The sequence below is a fragment of the Pteropus medius genome, unplaced genomic scaffold (genome assembly GCF_902729225.1).
Source record: "Pteropus medius unplaced genomic scaffold, Ma_sr-lr_union100, whole genome shotgun sequence".
In the NCBI taxonomy this organism is placed as follows: domain Eukaryota; kingdom Metazoa; phylum Chordata; class Mammalia; order Chiroptera; family Pteropodidae; genus Pteropus; species Pteropus medius.
This window is the reverse complement of record NW_024344378.1, coordinates 58625674-58645282: the sequence shown is the minus strand read 5'-3', so window position 1 is coordinate 58645282 and position 19609 is coordinate 58625674. Positions and strand designations below refer to the sequence as shown.

At 40.1% G+C, this 19609-nt stretch overlaps 1 protein-coding gene across 1 annotated transcript in view; it reads left to right on the top strand.

Moving 5' to 3' along the window:
* FRMPD2 (FERM and PDZ domain containing 2) overlaps window positions 1-19609 on the top strand; it is a 113376-nt gene that overhangs the window by 50537 nt on the left and 43230 nt on the right. The window contains exons 11-14 of the mRNA XM_039872330.1: window positions 3178-3325; window positions 3965-4103; window positions 10451-10603; window positions 15295-15480. Coding sequence (XP_039728264.1) covers window positions 3178-3325; window positions 3965-4103; window positions 10451-10603; window positions 15295-15480 — 626 coding nt within the window. The remainder of the gene's footprint in view (window positions 1-3177; window positions 3326-3964; window positions 4104-10450; window positions 10604-15294; window positions 15481-19609) is intronic.

The window sequence follows — 19609 nt, the reverse complement described above, 5'->3', positions numbered from 1 at the left end:
TTTTCTCAATGAGTCTAGATAAAATTTTGTTTATCTTTTCAAATAATCAGCTCTGAGTTTCATTGATTTTTTTTTCCCTATTATTATTTTAACTCTATTTCCTCTTCAATCTTTATTATTTCCTCTCTTCTTCTCACTTTGTGCTTTTTCTTTTCTTTTTACAGTTCCTTTAGGTGTAAGTTTAGATTGTTTATTTGAGATTTTTCTTTACTTTTTCTTTCTTTCTTTTTTTTTTTTTTTTTTTTGAGGTAGGACTGTATTGCTATGATTTCCCTCTTAGGACTGCTTTCACTGTGTCCTATAGGTTTTGGGTTGTTATATTTTCATTTTCATTTGTGTCAAGGTAACTTTTGATATCTTCATTGATATCATTGTTAACCCATTAACTGTTTTGTAGCATGTTATTTAATTTCAATGTTTGTCTGTTTTTCAGGTTTTTTAAAAAAATAATTGATTTCTAATTTCATACCTTTGTGATCAGAGAAGATACTTGATATGATTTTGATTTTTAATTTATTGAGACTTCTTTTGTAGCCTAACTTGTGCTCTGTTGGAAAATATTCCATGTGCACTTGAAAAGGATATACATTCTGCTTTTATTGGTTGTAATGTTCTAAAAATATCAATTAAATTTATCTGGTCTCATGTGTTATTTATGGTTACTGTTTCCTTGTTGATTTTCTGTCTAGAAAGATCTGACCATTGGTGTCAATGGAGTGTTAAATTCCCCTACCATGACTGTATTTTTGTCAATCTCTCCTTTTATGTCAGTCAATATTTGCTTAAAATATTTAGGTGTTCCTATGTTGAGTGCATAAATGTTTAGTAGGGTTATGTCCTCTTGTTGGATTAATCCCTTTATCATTATGTAATGCCCTTCATTGTCTCTTATTATAGCTTTTGTTTTAAAATCTATTTTGTATGATATAAGTATTGCTACCCTAGCTTTTTTTCATTTTCCTTTGCATGAAATATCCTTTTCTATCTCTTTACTTTCAGTCTGTATGTGTCTTTCAATCTGAAGTGGGTCTCCTGTAGACAGTGTATGTATAAGTCTTGTTTTCTTATCCATTCAGCTATATCTTTTGATAAAAACGTTTAATCTACTTACATTTAAGTAATTAGGATAGGTTCATAGTTATTGCTATTTTATTATCCATATTTATGTTATCCCCCTTTTTTTCCTAAAGAAGTCCCTCTAACATTTCTTCTAATACTGGTTTGGTGGTGATTAACTACTTTAGTTTTTTCTTGTCTGAGAAGCTCTTTATCGCTTTCAATTTTAAATGATAGCCTTGCTTGGTAGAGTAGTCTTGGTTGTAGGTCTTTGCTTTTTCTCCGCTTTAAATATTTTATGCAGGCCAATCCCTTCTGGTCTGCAAAGTTTCTTTTGAGAAACCAGCTGACAGTCTTATGGGAGCTCCCTGTAGATAAGTAACTGCCTTTTCTTTGCTGCTTTTATGATTCTGTGAGTTAATCTGTGTGTGCACCCTTTAAGAGGATGCTTGGTTTTTCAGCAGCCTTCTCTCTCACCCAGGAGAATGGAATCCCCATTGATTTTCACTGTCAGAATTTGTGGGGATCCTCTTCCTGGTACTGATGCTTTGTGCTGGGGAGCCTGATATAGGGCTGGGAACCCTCACTCCTCAGGAAGGACCTCTGCAGTTGAGATATCTCATTTCTCAACCACCACAAATGGTGATAGGATCAGCTTGTTTCAAATCTCTGCCCTTTCTACCAGTCTCCACATGGTTTCTACTTTAGATCCTTAATTATAGGACTTCTGGCTAGTCTTCAGATGGTACTTTAGGTTGGTCTATAATTAAGTTGTAATTTTGATGTGGTCCAGGCAGAAGGTGAACACAGCATTTACTTATTCTTCCATCTTGGCCAGAACTAGATACCCCTAAAATGTATTAAGCACTTAATTTTGTTTTTCTATTGTTAATTATTTTCATTAAATTAAACCAGTAATAAAACAGTTTGCTAATTGGAAATTAGTCTATATTGTTAAAATCAGACATTGGGCACTGTACAGGGTGTTATTTGAACTTCTCTGGACACCTTCTTTCCTCTCTCAAGCATGCATATGCTTTGGGGAGAACCTGGTTACCTTTGTGAAAGCTTTGCCTTCCAGATCACCTTTGTGATGAGAGTATAGAGCATGGAGAAGAGTGTGGGGGCAATGCAGGCCTGGAACAGACCTGCAGGGTTCCCAGAGTAGTGGGCAGGGTACCCAGGCAGAGAGTGGAGGGAGTCTAGTTTTGCTTTGATGAGAGCAAGGATGGAGGCAGGGCCTTCAGTGGCTGGGGCTGATTCATCCTGGAGGTGCTCGAGGGCAAAATTAATAGGAGTTGAAGTCCTGAGCTTGGATCGGTGGAGTTTTCAAGCTGGCAATATTCAGGTCAAAAGGCAAATGTGTCTACTTATGCCCTTAGTCAGCTCAGGCTGCTATAACAAAATGTCATACACTGATGGCTTTCAAACAATAGACATTTATTTCTCACAGTTTTGGAGGTTGAGAAGTCCAAGATCAGGATTTGAGCAAGGTCAGGTTTAGGGCCCCCCTCCTGGCTTGCAGACCACCTTCACACCATATCCTCACACTGCAGAGAGAACTCTTGTGTCTCCCTCTTATTATTACACTAATCTCATCATTAGGGTCCACCCTCATGACCTCATCTAAACTGAATCACCTTCCAGAGGCCCCACCTCTAAGTATCATCACAAGTGGAGGTGGCATTAGAGCTTTAATATATGAATTTTAGGGGAACACAAACATTCAGTTCATAACATGCCCATGGCTGGGGACTCCTGGGCTCCATCCAGTTGACGCACAGGGCCTGGGCCATAGCAGGAGTGGAATAAATACTCATTCTATTGTTTTTCATTTTATCTCCATAAGATGGTAGCAGGAAAGCAAATAGTAGTGGTACCTTCTCTAAGGGAGATAATCACACTTTCTCCTCTTGGTGCTGAGTTTCTCTTCCTTGACTTTCTCTTGTCTCCAGCAAAGGTCCCGTAGTAGCAGGTGTCCAGAGGAGTTTCTTCCTGCTTTCTCCTGCACTCAGACAGTTTCTATTTGATCCTTCTGGGCAGGGCTCAGGGCTATGGATCTGAGGGGTGGTGCCTGCTTGACTGCTTTCCCTTTCAAACACTCTCTACTTCCATTATCAGGCAAAGAGTTCTTTTTCCTGGACAACCAAATAAGATTATGCAAAATAGCCCCTGAAGGCTGGAGTGAGCAGCCACAGAAGACCTCCTCAAGAGCCTTCACCCTCTTTCTGAGGATCAAGTTCTATGTCAGTCACTATGGGCTGCTCCAGTAAGTGCTTCAGACTTGTATCTTTGTTCCTTAAGGGATATGTATGTCCAGGCTGACATTAGAGATAATAGATGGAAAATGCTTAGTGAACTGTAACTTATGTATAAATAACAATTATTGTGGTTGATATTCTTTTGATAGAAAAGGGGGAAATTCAGTCAGGGTTTGGGGGCAAGCTCTGGCCAAAGTATGAACTTGCTCTTTTGTCTCAGACATACTCCACTCCAGGTCAAAGTTCTCCCTCCCTTGTCCCTAACATGCCTCTCCTGCAGAAGCCCAGTCATGAGGATTAAAGAAGAGGGTCATGGCTTTGAATTTGGTCACAGCCTGTTTGTTCCTTTGCTTACTAAAAACACCATCTAACTGAATATCAGTCTTCTTTCTTGAACCACAGCAACACACATATCCGTGGGTGCTGTGTGAAGTGCATGTTACAGAGTAGCCCCCAACTGTGGCAGGAGGCATAGTATGTTTAAAAGAGACTACACTTGTCTAACTGGCATTTCCTCTGGATTCTACTGGCTTGTATCCTGCCTTCTCTCCTTTTCCTCCTTCCTAGACTGAAAAAATCTTCTGTGTTTAGTGTTCTCCCTCCCTCTCAGCATTCCAGTGGCCTTTATTTCTGCACTTCTTTTCCAGGCAGAGCTGGACAAGACATCAATTTTACCTGCAGCTTCGAAAAGACATCCTAGAGGAGAAGATGTACTGCAATGATGAGATGCTGCTACAGTTGGGGGTCCTAGCCTTGCAGGCTGAGTTTGGCAGTTACCCTGAGGAGGTAGGAGTGGGAACCTGGGGCTCTTGGTTGGGTCATCAAAGAAGCAGCTATAGGACAGGAGGAAACTGTTAGAAATATGGAGACTGAAACTTTGAGAAGTGTTGTTAGCATCTACCACTGAGATAGGGGCAAACTGCCTCCATCCATCCATCCATCCTTCCATCCAATATATATCATCCATCATCATCCATCCATCCATCCATCCATCCATCCAACCAATAAGCATTTATTGAGTGCTCTTTGCTAGGCTCTGGGGGATACAAAAATGAACAAGTCAAGTTTATGAATTGTAATTCAGTTCTTAAGGTCCCTTCTAACAATGGTAATTTACTAATTTTTTGAGTTATCATCATCATCATCATCATCATCATCATAATCAATAACAGCCAACCTTTATTAAGAGATCACTCTGTACCTGCCATAGACCTAGACATTTTCTACTGTGTTAATTCACTTAACCATCAAAACAACATTGCAAAGTTGATACTCATTTTCTGGAAGAACAATCTGAGACTTATGAGGCAAGAAAATTGTAAAGTGTAAATTTTAGCACAGGTGTGTCTGACTCCAAAGTCAATGCTGGTTCTGCCAGCTGCACTGCTTCTCAAATGGTCTCTCTAATCTTGTTGGCCAAGCCCTTGTCCCTGAAGCAGAATCACATGTAAGTTTCTTTAATTTAATTTGCCTTCAATGGTCCTATGTTACAGTCTTCAGGGACTTAGTAGAGGCTACTAGTTATTTAATTTGTAGATTCATCAACATAGGGAGAGATAATGCTAATGTATTTATTATCTTAATTAGGATTTAAAATGAAGATGCCAAGCAGGAGTGAGGGAACAACCAGATGAGCTATGACAGAGAGCAGAGCAGCTTTTCTCTTGGGTCCATTAAGTCCCCCACCCATATTCAAGATGAAGAAAAAGGGGCTTGGTGAAAGAGCTCAATAAAGACTGAGGATGTGACCCAGCATTGTGGTGTGGCATCCAAATGTGGAGTATGTTTCTGGCTGCATCAGTAGGAGAAGAAAGAGAGATTAAGATCCCACTGACCTCTTCCCAGGTGACCTCTCAGCCAGTGCACTGGGCTTTATCTTGGAAGGTATCACCACTGTCATATAACAAAAACTGAGTGCCTATGGGGAGCACTTAATTAGGAGAAGAGGTTCTCTAAAGAAGACCTAAGAGGTGTGTGAAGGAAGAATCCATTGCTTGAAAGGAAAAATGAAGTTTAACCCTTATGTCCTTGAGCCTTTGAATGCTTTCTCAGTAGTGTCTGCGTGTCCAATCTGATCTTAGCCACCCTCCAAAGCCATCCCACAGCTTTCCTGGCCTCTCCACGATGGGAGAAACCCTCGCTACACCCTCTGGACACTTTTGAATATCTCCTCCACACCCCTTGTCCAGGTGATTTCGCAGTGTTCTCTTAATAGCAACTGACAGAAAAGCAAACTCAGATTGGCTTAAATAAAACATATAATTTATTGGCTTGCAAACCTGAAATGTCCAGGCCTTCCTGCCCCTTGACAAACCTCCAGTCCTGTCATTGCTGACCTTTGTAACTTCCTCCTGTTTCCTTGGACCCCAGGGCTGGGGAGCCTAAGTGTGCCTACGGCTTGCTGGGTACAGGGACTCAAATGGTGTTGGCAGGACTTGGGCTTCCTGCGTCTCTGGGCTTTGGCTCTCCTCAGTCAGGTTTGCTTCAGTGGCTTCTGGATTTCACCCTTTAGATTGCAGCCCAGCACCAAGAGAATCCTCTTTCTCTGGAATGCCATAGAAATCCTGGTGTTCTGTTTCATTGGTTCTGTTAGGGTCATGTGCCTACCCTAAGCCAATCACTGTGCAGGGAAATGCTGTGCTCTGGTTAGTTAGACTTAAGTGACATGGCCACCCTAGGAGCCAAGGGTAGAGCTTACACTAAGCAAAATGCTTGCACTGAGAGAGAGGAGGGATGGTTCCCATTTCTAGAAAAAAGGGGGATGGTTGCACCTGACCAAAAATATATGTCCACCACCAGTGAACACTTAGTGGTCAGGAATGCTATATCTTTGGTGAATGACAATGATGTATTTAGCTGAAGTTTTGAGTCCTTCTGGGGATATCTGGGTCTGGCCTTGTGTTGTAGGTTGAATTGTGTTCCTCATAATTCATCAGTCGAAGCCCTAACCCCCAACACCTCAGAATGTGGCTATATTTGGAGATGGAGATCTTCAAAGTGGTGATTAAGTTAAAATGAGGCTGCCTGGGTGGGCCCTAACCCAATCTAACTGGAGTCCTTATAAGAAGAGTGGATTAAGACATACAGAGAAACACCAGGGATGCGGGAGAACAGGGGAAAGACCATGTGAAGACACAGTAAGGAGGCTGCTGCCCACAAGCCAAAGAGAGGCCTCAGAAGAAACCAATCCTGTTGACACTTTGATCTTGGACTTCTAGCCTCTAGAACTGAGAAAATTAATTTCTGTTGTTTAAGGCACTCATAGCAGTCTGTTTTCATAGCAGCTCCAGCAAACTAATATACCTTGAGTCCATAAGGGAGAAGCTGCAGCCACTACAAAGTGTGGAGGCCTTGACACAGTTCTGTGTTCTTAATTCTCTCATGGTATGGGGTGGAGAGAGCAAGGGTGTGACCTCAGTCACAACTTGTCTGCTTTGTCCCAGTAACTGGGTTTAAGAACAAGGACAAACTCAAGAGTTGAGATGGTTCTTTGAGAACAGTGGCTTTCGAATGTTTTGTGCCATGCCCCGTGATAAAGACTTAACACAACACAAAGACTTAACTTTTGATCTCTGGATTGAGATACAGGTTGTTAAACCTAAGACCTTAACTCTAGCCTTAGAGTTGGTGGGAACTGTGGTCCAGGTCCACTGAAGGCAAATGGGAGCCTGAGTAAGACCCCTTATTCAGGCCTACATCCTTCTTATAGGATCATTTGCCCCAAGGCTCAAAGGATCAGGTCTGTCTCTAGGTGACCCATTTAGTAACTCCCTGCACCTCTCCAGTTTCTGATCTCACTCTTCCCCTGCCTTATCCTGATCTCATCCTCCACCTCTGGCTTCTCTCCCAGATCTGGCCCAGCCTCAACTGCTATAATTGCCCTGGAGACCAGTGGTTCTGAGTCACTCTCTGCTGCCCCCAGGTGGCAGACCTTTTCCCCTTACCTCCTGTGTAAAGGCAACAGATTACATAAACCCATTCATTTGTACATCCATTTGCTCAGTCCTAATTTATGGAGGGCCTGCTGTGTGCTTGGATTCATCTAAGCCTATGTCAAACCTGCAGAGCCAGTGTAATTTCCATTTGCAGTCGAGGAAAATTGTGTCTCTGAGGTTAGGTAAGCTGGCGAGAACACAGCCAGGACACGCTTCTAGAGCCTTGCTTCTTTATGCTCCAGGCAGTGCGTTGAGCACATCAAAGGATGTTAGGGGAGACTCAGAGAGGAGAGCCTTTCCGTGTGTCTCTGTCATTGAGTGGGCAGGTTGAAAAGGCTGCCAGTCCAGAGAGCTGCAGATATTTCACTGCAGCCCTGGCTACAACGGCTGTGAAACCATGTGGCATAGCCACTCCTATCAGGGAGGAACGTAGTGTGCCTTCCTAAGGGGTTTGCATTTTGTTTGAGAAATGGTTCTGGTGTTGGAAAAAAAAATAATTTAGAAACCCCTGTAGTGAAAGACTGAGAATTCTAAGCAGAGAAGTGACATGATTACATTTGCATTTTAAAAAGAGAGACAAAGACAATTTGGTATAAAAATAAATCTCCTTAATCACATCATTGTAGCAGAACAACTTTTTTCTGGGTGACTTCTCTTCCAGCCTTTGATAATGTGTGGAGGTTTTATATGGTTGTAAACACTGCCACATTCAATTAGCATTGTGCTTTCTTATTTTATGGTACATGACTTCCTGTGACTTCCTAATGCTTGTTTGGGCTGGCTACATGTTACCCATAGCGGGGCTGGACCTCCACTCATTTATCGGTTCTCTCATTGTCAGGTATCACCTAGAAGTGCTGTGTAAGTGGTAACTACTACTATTATTATTCTAGTTGCTTCTAATCTTTGTTTCTTTGTATGTTTCTTTATTTGTTTATTTCTCTCTCTCTCTCTCTCTCTCTCTCTCTCTCTCTTTCTCTCTCTTTTACAAATGGTATAGAAGTAAATGTGCTGGAGCTTTTTAAGTTCCATGTTGACTTCTTCTCTTGGACATATTCCTAGCAATGAGATGTTGGGTCAAATGTCTTAAATATTCCTAAAAAATGTTTGATAGACTCTTTTTTAAAGAGAAGTTTTAGGTTCACAGAAAAATTGAGTAGAAAGTACAAAGGTTTCCCATATACCACCTGCCTCCACACATGCCCAGCCTCCTCCATTATCATTATTCCTGACCAGAGTGGTGCACTTTTTACAATGATGAAACATCACGATCACCAAAAATCCAGTTTACATTAGAGTTCCCTCTTGGTGTTGTACATTCCATGGGCTTAGACACATTTGTAATGACATATATCTACCATTATAGTATCTTACAGGGTAGTTTCACTGCCCTAAAAATCCTCTGTGCTCTACCTGTTTGTTCCTCCTTCTACCATTAACCCCTGGCAACCACTGATTTTTTTTTATTGTCTTTATAGTTTTGCCTTTTCTAATATGTCATTTAGTTGGAATCATATGGTATTGAGTCTTTTCAAATTGGCTTCTTTCACTTAGGAACTTAATTTTTCTCTTTGTCTTTTTATGGCTCAATAACTCATTTGTTGTTAGCACCGAATATTCCATTGTCTGGATATACCACAGTTTATTTATCCCTTCACCTACTGAAGGACATATTTTGCTTCCAAGTTTTGGCAATTGTGAATAAAGCCACTATAAACATCTACGTGCAGGTTTCTGTGTGGACATGTTTTTTTAACTCCTTTGGATGAATACCTAGGAGTATGGTTGCTGGATCATAAGGTAAGAATATGTTTAGCTTTGTAAGAAACTGACAAACTGTCTTCCAAAGTGGCTGTACCATTTTGCATTGCCACCAGCAATGAATGCAATGATCCTATCGCTCCACATCCTCATCAGCACTTGGTATTGTCAGTGTTCTGGATTACAGCTATTCTAATAGCATTCTGAATGCTTTTTTTATGCAGTAGATTGGTGAACAATTTCTTTTGTTTTATGTTTCTGAGCTGAGCTCAGAACCGGTATGGACCTGCCTTAGGTTGGATGATTCTTAATCCACAGCCACATGGGGTCAGGTCTGTGCCATACTAGGAGCAGGGGGATGTAGTGGACATTGTGCTGTTTCTTCACATCCCCTCATCAGGTCAACTTGCCCATCTTCCACCTCACTTTGAGAAGGCCAGATGTTCCTGGCTCCCAGCTTCCTTCCTCACAGGTAACTGGGTAGTTTCCCTCAGCTGTGGGGAAATATCTTGCCTAAGATTAGGTAGGGAGGGGCTGCATGAGACCAGGATGAGCTGAATCAGAAACATAAGGGTAGGGTCACTTTCTCCCTATGCCAAGTCCTGCCTCCCTCATTCCTTGCAGTGGATCCCAAGAATACTCCTTTAAATTTTCTGCATATCTATCTCTGTCCAAGTCTGTATTAGGGAACCCAGCATCAGGCAGAGGCGATGCCTCTTCCAGCCGCCCTGGTGGGACTGCAGCCTCAGGTTCCTGAAAAAGCAGACTTGAAGAAAGTTCAGGCCTGTGGCAGGGAAGGTGTGACAGATCTTCTCTCATTCAAGGGGCAACTTCTTGATCACCTTCTTGTGGACAGATAGTGTCACAGCAAAGACCTCCTTTGTAAAAGGTGACAGTCCACTAGGAGCACGTGTGCATGGAAGCACTAAATGAATAAAAAAGAAACAAAGTTTCAGGGCCAGGGTTTTTCTGTGCCTTTTGGGTAATAGTATGGTGGCATCATGCATCATGAAATGTGTGAGGGCTTTGGATGACCAAATCTTATTTCTGTCACTTACAAGCAGTGTGACCTTGGCCCTGTTGAATGACATCCTTCTTCATTCATTGTGTTCATCTTGGCAATGGCAATAACAGTGCTGTCCCTGTAGGATTCCGATGAGGATCAAAAGAGCTAATATATTATGAGGACCACTGACATACAAAAGAGGCTCAAAAATGGGTTATTCCTCTCTTCTCTCCCTTCTATTTATGCCATATGGTTTGGCTCAACTTCACATATGGTAGAAAAAAGATGTCCCAGGTGAGCACTTCAAAGGAACATTCTTGCCCTGGATCCCTAACCTGGGTTTTGACTGCAGATAGGCTTCTGTTCTGCTCAGGGTCACATAGAAGGCATTCTGGTTATGCCTCTTTACTTCTGTATCTTATTTCCAGCAGGTAGAGAGGAAAGCCTATTTTCGAGTTGAAGATTACATCCCAGCAAGTCTGATTGAGAGGATGACCGCTCTCAGGGTCCAAGTCCAAGTCTCAGAGATGCACCGTCTCAGTCCTGTGCTCTGTGAAGAGGATGCTGAGTTGGAGTTCTTGAGGGTGAGGCCATTGTGCCCTTGAGAAGGGGTGTTGGTGTTCAAAGGCATGCAATCAGCAATCTCCTCTAAAGCCTTTCCTGGAGGCTGGATGTACGCAGACCGATGAGGAAGTACAAGCAAGGGACTTGATTCTCTGAGAGGAAGAAAACTCCATCACCCTGTAGGGCAAAGAGAGGCTTCTGGAAGCAAGTGGCATGGGAAATGATCCCAAAAGATGGGTAGAATTTAATGGGCTGGGTCGAGTATGGCAGGTCATTTCTTTAGCATTAGAGCTCCCAGTCATTTTTCTGTGAGCGGGGTGACCACATTTCTTCTAAATGACATGTGGGACAACTGAAGTACAAAATTGACGTGTGAGCCAAAAGCGAAGCCATTGGAAGATTCCAAATTTGCAGACTTCCAGACAACTGTCTTCAGCACAACAGAAATAGTGTTGTCCATGCATCTGGGTGCATCTCTGGTCCACTCTTTCCTTTGCCTTCCAGCAAAAGCAGTAGCATTTCAGCCCCCTATGTCTGTGGGCACACATAGAGCCTATAATGAATAGGCTTGCTGACTCCACAACCTATACCTGCTGTGAGCCAGGCATTGTGGGCAGTGGAGATAGAGATGGAGGCCCTGCCCTCGGGGAGTCCCATGTCTCCAGGGAGGACAGACGGGTACCCAGAGGCATGTAACACTGTGATAACTGCCCTATGAGAACAATAACAATAACTGGTTATTCTATATCAGAGTTATAGAGGGTGACTGCTCTGCCCCTGGAGCTGGAGCTAGGGGGCGCATGGGAGGGGGGCCCCCGGCTTTCCTGGGGCAGGATATCTGGCTGAGACTTTAGAGTTGGGAGCAGTTTCAAAAGGAAGTTCTGGGATTTATTCATTTCTCTCTACAAAGTCTCCCAAGACAGATAGACTGGTTGTTGTTTTGTTTTTGCTTTTTGCCTTTAATAGAGACAGGCATTAGAAAGCAGAACTGCCAAGGTGAGGTCTTGCGTTTTCTTTTTGGTGGGTCACTTAGCAGAACTGTCTGTAACACCCAACGTGGTATAAACCTACAAATGTTTCATTTGAGAAGTCCTGGCAGAAAGGTGTTCAATGAATTCCAGAATCCAGGCTTTGTGCATGTTCCTTGTCAAGAGGATGCAGCAGTCCCAAGGGACAAGTGGGGACTGCAAAGCCATCAGCACACATCTGATGATGAGTGGCCACAGAAACAGAGAACCAGTGGAGAGGCTGAGGACTCAGGCCTGTGGAGGCCCCTGCAGGACTGACGATGCTCACTGACCTTGGCCCAGGCCTGGCTTTGTGGGCCGGGTTCACTGTGCCCCTCTCTCTCCTGGTTGAAGGATGAAAAATAATTGTAAAGGAAGCTATCATCTTATAAGCAAAACCATGAATAGATTTGATTTTATTTGCATGCTATCTTACTAGTTTCAAGGAACTGGCTCTTGAGATTCTCCTTGATTGGCTTGCTATTACTATGTTGTCCCCTCCCCCTCAAATATAGAGACATGACCTAGAAGGCTTGGTGACCCCCAGAGCGTATTATGATCCTTCTCACTAGAGTCAGTGTTTGTTAAACAAAGTCCTTTCCCCCATGATTATAAAAGCAGCCATTTGCTCCTGATTCTGCCCCATAGAGACAGCATAGTTACATTGGGTGTATTCATTCTTCTCTTTTTGTTCTGGGTATTCAAAGGTATATATGCATATATATTTAAAATTGGGTTTACATTATATACGCAGTTTTGTATATTTTTATAATCCAATCTCACTAAAATTTTAAAACTTTATTTTAAATCAACACATGGTATATGCTAATTTTTTTTTTATATTCCGGCACATAAATTGTTTTAAATATGGGATGATTTTAAACAATACTCAGATTAGCACTTTTTCTACATAGGTCTTTAGCTGCACTTCTGCTTAATTCCTTAGGAGTAGAAACTCATGATTGGAATTACAGGGTTGAAAATTATGAGCATTTCAAACATTTAAATATGCTGACACTCTATGTGTTACAGTCATTTCTGTACATTTCTTGTCCCTTCTACTAGGCTGTATTTGTGCAGAGGGCTCTGAATTCTCAGATCCCATTTTCAGAGCCCAGTTGCTCCATAAACAGCCACATGGCTCCTTTTCCATGATCAGATGGTGCCTGTTGGCCTCTGGTTCATTGATGACTAATTCTGCTAGTTCATATCTCACTAGAAGGAGACTTGGCAGAAGTCCAGTCTGGGTAACACTGAATAACATACTCTGCCTGGAAGATTCACAACTAACTACATTGGCATATTAATCTGAGAACAATGCATCCACAGTTAACTCCGTGTTTTCTGAAGTTCCTCAACCATGGAACCATTTTCCCGCGTAACTAGGGGCTGTGATATGCTACTAAAACATTTTTTTTCTGTTGAAATTATCCTGGTTGTATCCTGTATTTCCCACTACTTAGCTTTATAACATGTGCATTTCCCAGATAATTATGAATGCTTTGTAATATCCTCTGTTAAACCTGTTAATAATCTCTTTAAAGGCAGTATTGCCTCTAGAAAATCATTGACCTCTGGGAGCCAGTCCCACCAACCCAATCTTGCAGATCTGCACTGAACATTTCTATGAGAAGGGTTTGTATTGATTATGTAGCATATTTCTTTTAGGACAAATTCCCAGGAGTAGAATTATAAGATCAAAGTGTATGAATTATGAATCTCTTGATAATATTTGTAAACAATCTATTTGTTCCAACAGTTTTCAGTACAGCAAGGGTGCTGCATGAGCTGGCAGACAGCCTGGGTCAAGTCTCAACTTCGCTGCCCATTGTAGGGAGAAGAAAAAATAGTGAGATGGCCCTAAGCATATGGAGATAAAGTGACCCTCTGAGAGTACAATCAGTTATAGCAACACAGAAGGGAACAGAAGAGGCGCCACAGATTTCCTAGCAGAGCATGGAGACATAGACAATGTTGCTTAGTTTTTTACAGATTGAAGATGCTTTGATAACCTTATATACATTCTTCTAGGTTTCCAGACATTATTGAAACTCTGTACTTGAGTTAAGAGTTGAAAACTCAGAAGCAAATAAACTTATATTTCCATTCTTGGTTCCCAGTGGGAACTTTGGCAGAGTAATTAATCCTTCTGTACCTCCATTTTCTCATTTAAAAAGAGACAGCTACAGCTCTTTCTTACAAATCTGTTATGAAGATTAAATGAAATAATGTTTGAGAAATGCTTAAAATGGAGTTCTATCATTTTAACAATTTTATTACTCCAAGTACTTCAATATCCTAACCCTCTCTATGTAATTCAAAATAAAATTAAAAATTAATACTAAACAGTTAAAAAATGTGCACAAGCCTAAAAGTCATCTTTATTCTAACAAAAACTAATGTCTTAATTTTTTTTAATAAATATATCAAATACTTTAAAAGAATTTACCTAATTGTTTTGGGGTGGTCCTGCTTTGTCACAACTCAAGCACATGACTTATCTGGTCATTGTACATTTCCATATCAGTGCTCAGTAAATATTGTTTTTGCTGATGGTGATGATGATGACAATGACAATAATGGCAGGGTCTCTCCAAAGTTAAAAGAAGGATGCTCAGGGTCCAGAAACTTAATCAAGATTATGTGAAGAGTTGTTGGCTCTACATAGGCAGTAGAACCTATCTGCAGAAAGTATTCATCAACAGAAGGAGAGATGTTGGCAAGGGGCCTGAGAAAGGAACTCTTGAAAGCCATAATTTGACCCTATTTTGTGATCCTGCCTGGGAGTGAGAGATGTTGGACAGGATATAGTGCTCTCTGCTGTGAGGAAGAGATGGGAAATCTTATCTAACTAATGAAACTCTTCTGAGAGGTTTTCCAATGCCTGGATTAAGATGTCCCTGCCATGAGTCCAGGTGCATCAACCTTCTGACGAGGACTGGAGTTGTTCGGGTAAAGGTGACGATGGTAGAAACAAGCTAGATATGTGACTAAAAACATTTGTATTAGGTTTAACTCCAGTCTCTTGAGAATTTGGTTGGCCTGATACAGTCCCAACTTTGAATGACCTTAATGCCTCTGAAAAAATTTAGTCTCCTTATCTGGTAAATTTAAACGGAGGACAGATCTTGGGCTCACTGAGGCACTGCCACATGGTAAGGAATACCAGTGGTTGGTCATTTTCCCAGCAGGATATTGATGCCTCATCTTGCTTGAACTGTGATGCCAACCACCTGCTTACTGTGCCTGGGCCTTGATTTTCCCATCTGTAAAATGAAGGAGTTGGACCAGATAATATTGCAATTACCTTTGGTTAACACAATTGAGAAAAGGAATCCATTACCATGAGATGGACCCAGAAGAGTCTGAATTTTATAAATTTATCTAGAATATTATTATGCTATTGTACCATTTTCATAATAACTGTATTCCAGGTGTTGTTTTAGGTACTCCATGAAGAAAAGATTCCTTGAATTAAAAAAAGAAAATAGAAAAATGCTACCATATCAGAGGTGCAGAGAAATTCTGAAGTAAGGAGACCTGTTTAGTTCAGTGTTTCCTAAGCTTATTGGCAATTCTATTCTTTTCTTTCTTTCTTTTTTTTAAAAGAACATCTGTTAAGCTGTTTTTCATGGAATGGTTTGAAGCTCTTTATTTAGACCAGTGTGCCTGTCTCTTCTAAACTAGCTTTTTTCTTGCTCCAGGTCACTCAGCAGCTCCCAGAATATGGTGTGCTAGTTTATCAAGTTCTCCCAGAGAAGACAAGGCCAGAAGGGGAAATGGCCTTGGGGATCTGTGCCAAGGGTGTCATAATATATGAAGTGAAAAACAACAGCAGAATTGCAACTTTACGATTTCAGTGGAGAGAAATTGGGAAGATTTCAACTTATGTGAGTGTAGCTCTGTTGAAAAATGACCCATACTTCATTTTCCTTGATCTGTTGCCTCTTTAAAGGAGCAATGGGTCATGTAATCCTCTCCTGACCAGATAAAATCACAGCCTGCCAGCTTGCCTGTATTTGGATGTACTACGGCATATTTGGAAGAAGTCTTCCAGGGGATTTGAGAGTCCTCAGAAGGCCATGTCTTCCCTACTGTCTGTCATTCAGTCTCCCATACTCCCATGGACAACCACCAGCCTAAAAGGCTATACTTTCCCTCTGGGTAAATTTTATTTAATTTGGGGAATCCACTGATCTTGATAGCAAGGTTGGAAGTGGGAGATGGGAGAGGAGGGCTTACTGCAGGTGTAGTGGAGACCAAAAAGATTTTGAAACATTTCCCTTGTGTTTTAATTTTCCCTTTGCATGCAATTTGTTGAGGTACCTGGCCTGTCTCCCATGGGCCACAGGTGTGCTACAGCAGAGGTCCCCAACCCCTAGGCTGAGGATTGGTACTGGTCCATGGCCTGTTAGGAACCAGGCTGCACAGCAGGAGGTGAGTGGCTGGCAAGCGAGGGAAGCTTCATCTGCATTTGCAGCAGCACTAGCATTACTGCCTCAGCTCCACCTCAGTTCATCAGGCATTAGATTCTCATAAGAGCATCAGTCCCTGGTGCCAAAAGGTTGGGGACTGCTGTGCTACAGGACTCTGGTGACTGCAAACTTTTGATACCCATTGAAAGTTTAAAAGTCTAAAAAAAAAAAAACAACAATGTTATTAAATGTACAACATTTAAAATTGTATTTGAACACCATTCCCATGAGTCTTTATACTTCCTTGAATTTAGTTACAATAAATTTGACACCAAAAAACATTGTGTGTACCCCCACAGCAGAGAGTGCTAGATACTTAATCAGACTGCCTGTCCTGTGGGTCATCCCAGTCAGTGTGCCATAACTTTAGCAATGATTTCATTATAAATCATGAAGTTCTTTACCTTGTGGCTCATGAAAAATTCAGTTTTTCTTTCTGCTTATTTTTTTCTTATGGTTTTTAATTTTTCCTACTGATGAGATTGCTGTTTTTATTATCATTATCTGATCTTAGTTTCCTAAGTAGAATGTAATTGGTTTTATTTATTTTCTCAATGTTTCTTTTGTGTCTTCTATCTTGACCGTTGAAGTTAAAATATAGCTAAAGTATGATTCTCGATACAATTTCATAATAAATTATCATTTGTCTTTAGGAAAAAAAGTTTACATCTACAAGTAAATAAATAGCTGAGCATAATTTAATTGTGCTCAGGGAACTGACTTTATACTACCATGAAACTAACTTTTTCCTCCAAAATTTTGACTTATCTAAAGATAAATGATATTTATATTTGGGAATTTTTCAGAATTTTAATGAATTGAATTACTTTAATACAATTGAAAGATTATTGGAAGAATTTAATTATTGAATTAATTCAATACTATTGCATTTCCTATTTACTTTAACTCATGTTTAATTGTTCAAAATTTTCAATTTAATTTGTTTTAAAACATTTGTAAAAATGCAGATAACCTAAAAAAGTAATTTTGAAAAATAGAATTTTTGAAGTCGTGAAGTTTAACAATCCCTTAAATAAATATATTTAAGTTGTTTTAATTTTTACAGATATTTACTTTCCCCGCAACCAAGGATGATTTCTTGATTAAAGCTGGAAAGTCATCAGGTTCATATGACAACTTCATAGCTTAAGAAAACCTTGCCACTAATTAAGATTTCCATGACCTGATGACCATTCTCTTTCTCAGCATGAATGTATTTTTTTATGGTAAAGTCATCACATGAAGTAATGTCACCAGCTGCTTGCCACAAAACAGGCACCTTATACAGAAAATGACTTGAACTTTTCATGCTTCTGCAAACACAAAATGAGGAACTCTGTGAACAATAGGAGAATGAGCTCAGGAAGCTGGTTTGAAATTTCCTTAATTAATAGCGGAAGGCAAAATGCTTTAAACAATTTCAGATTATTTATCTTGCCAGCCTGCAGGAAAGTAGCAAAGGAAATAGAAAAATGCCCTTTTCAAAGAATATTATTTGTAGATGTGTTGGCAGCCTGTCTGTGAGAGACGACACCAATTCAGAAGATTATTCAATTGAGAAAGTGTTAGTTGTAGAATGATGAACATACCCACATTAGTAACTGTTCTTAGTTATTAGCAATAGCTAAAATGTCTGAAGAGAAAAGTAGTGGAGAATACAGGCTTTATAGGGCTCTCTTCCAGAAAAAAAATACAAATTTCCAAATACAAACTAGAGTATGAAAGTGAATATTCATTTAGAATGAGAAAAGAAAAAATATTTTTATTAACTCTCTGATAAACAATTCTTTTTATCTTTTCAAATTTTTGTTGGCATACACTCTTATTATGTTTTTATATGGTGACATTTTTGTGATATCATTTTCCCTAGAGGAAATAGAAATATGATTTAGTCTTTCTTCTAGCATGGTTGATTAAAGATTGTTTCTATTATTGATGCATAAAACAAGCAGCTTTGCACAGAGACATATTTATTCTTTGTAGTGCTGTGACAGGTTTCTGTGCTACAAACCCAAGAAATCTAATAAATTTTTCATGTGATTCCCATCAAGAAAAGAAAAATATTGTGTGGTGTATTGATAACGTAGTATATACAGTTATATAAAGTATATCCATGATAGGATAGAACTTCTATTTGATTGGGTGTTTTAAGAACTAAATTACAGTTTTTCATTTTTGACAATTGAAAAAATTTTCTGTAGACTGGCCTCTGGCTTTGTATACTTCAAGTCTGTTCCCCTCCAGCACTTACCCCACATACTTCTGGTGCTGAGTATGGTGGGGCACATGGCTACTGGCCCAATATCGTTAGGCTGAGACTTGGATGAATTGGCCCAATGGAAAGAGTATTCTGGGATGAGTGGCAAGAAATTATTGTGGAAGAGACTGCAAATCACGCAAATAAATCCCACTAAATCTACATTGAATGTATTCCCATCTCAGTTTTTCCTTAGTGGGCTCTGTGTCTATACCATGTTCCACCACCTATGGTGAGGAAAGTGTGAATGAGCTGGAGTGGAAAGAAGAGTCAGTGGTGTTAACTGATTGTGGTTAAAGCATCTTATTTTCCAAATTAAAATGTGAAGACACTGCCAAGTTCCCTCCCAGGAAGTGGCCTATGCAAGTGAGGGCCCTGGAGCTTCAGCTTCATTAGCTTCATGGCAAATCTGCCTCTGCCTGGAAGAATATCATTGCTCTGCAAAGACAAATCAAAGCAATCAAACAAACTAAAGTGTGAGCAAGCAGCAACAGCAATAAAACTGCTGGGGATGAAATATTTGAAACTGTAACAAATGCTTTGAAACAATTATGACATTACAGAAGCACCAAATATGCTTGTGCTGCAACCACAGGGGTGTAAATAAGTTCCCCATGTTTGTGCTGAAAACCCTGAGATTCAAGTTATACATCATCTCATTCACAGAGCAGCTCATCCATATGAAAATTTGCCTACAGATATGAATTTTCCATTAAATGATGTTATCAAGATGGAAAAAAAATCTGAACCACTACAGTCAAGACTGTTTTTTAGCTTTATGCTAAGAAATGGGATCAGAATTATATTCTTGCTGGTGTTTAATACCTTAGAAGATTGATGTCCCCAAAGAGAGTTTTACTGAGAGTTTATAAAAGAAAAGAAAGATTGGGGTATGTTTGTATGCATGCATGTGTGAACACATATATATGTGACAATGATTCTTTTCAGATTTGTTAAAGAATAGCTATTACATTTTTTTTAAATGGCTTATCTAAAAATTTTCAATACCTGAGTGAACTTAATATGAAATTGTCAAGACTGTATGAAAGCATATGAATGTATACTGACAAAGTAGGTGGATTCTAGGCAAATATTCAACTTTGGAAAGTGTGGATAAAATGATCCACTAGCGGAGTTTAGGCATTATTATAATTTAATATTAAAGAAGAATTATTAAGTCTAGTAGGGCAGCACCTATGAGTGTTTGAGACAATGCATTATTTAAAAAGTACTAGATATAATTCAATTGAATTCAAAACCATTCACGTTAGTATAAGAAGGTTCAAT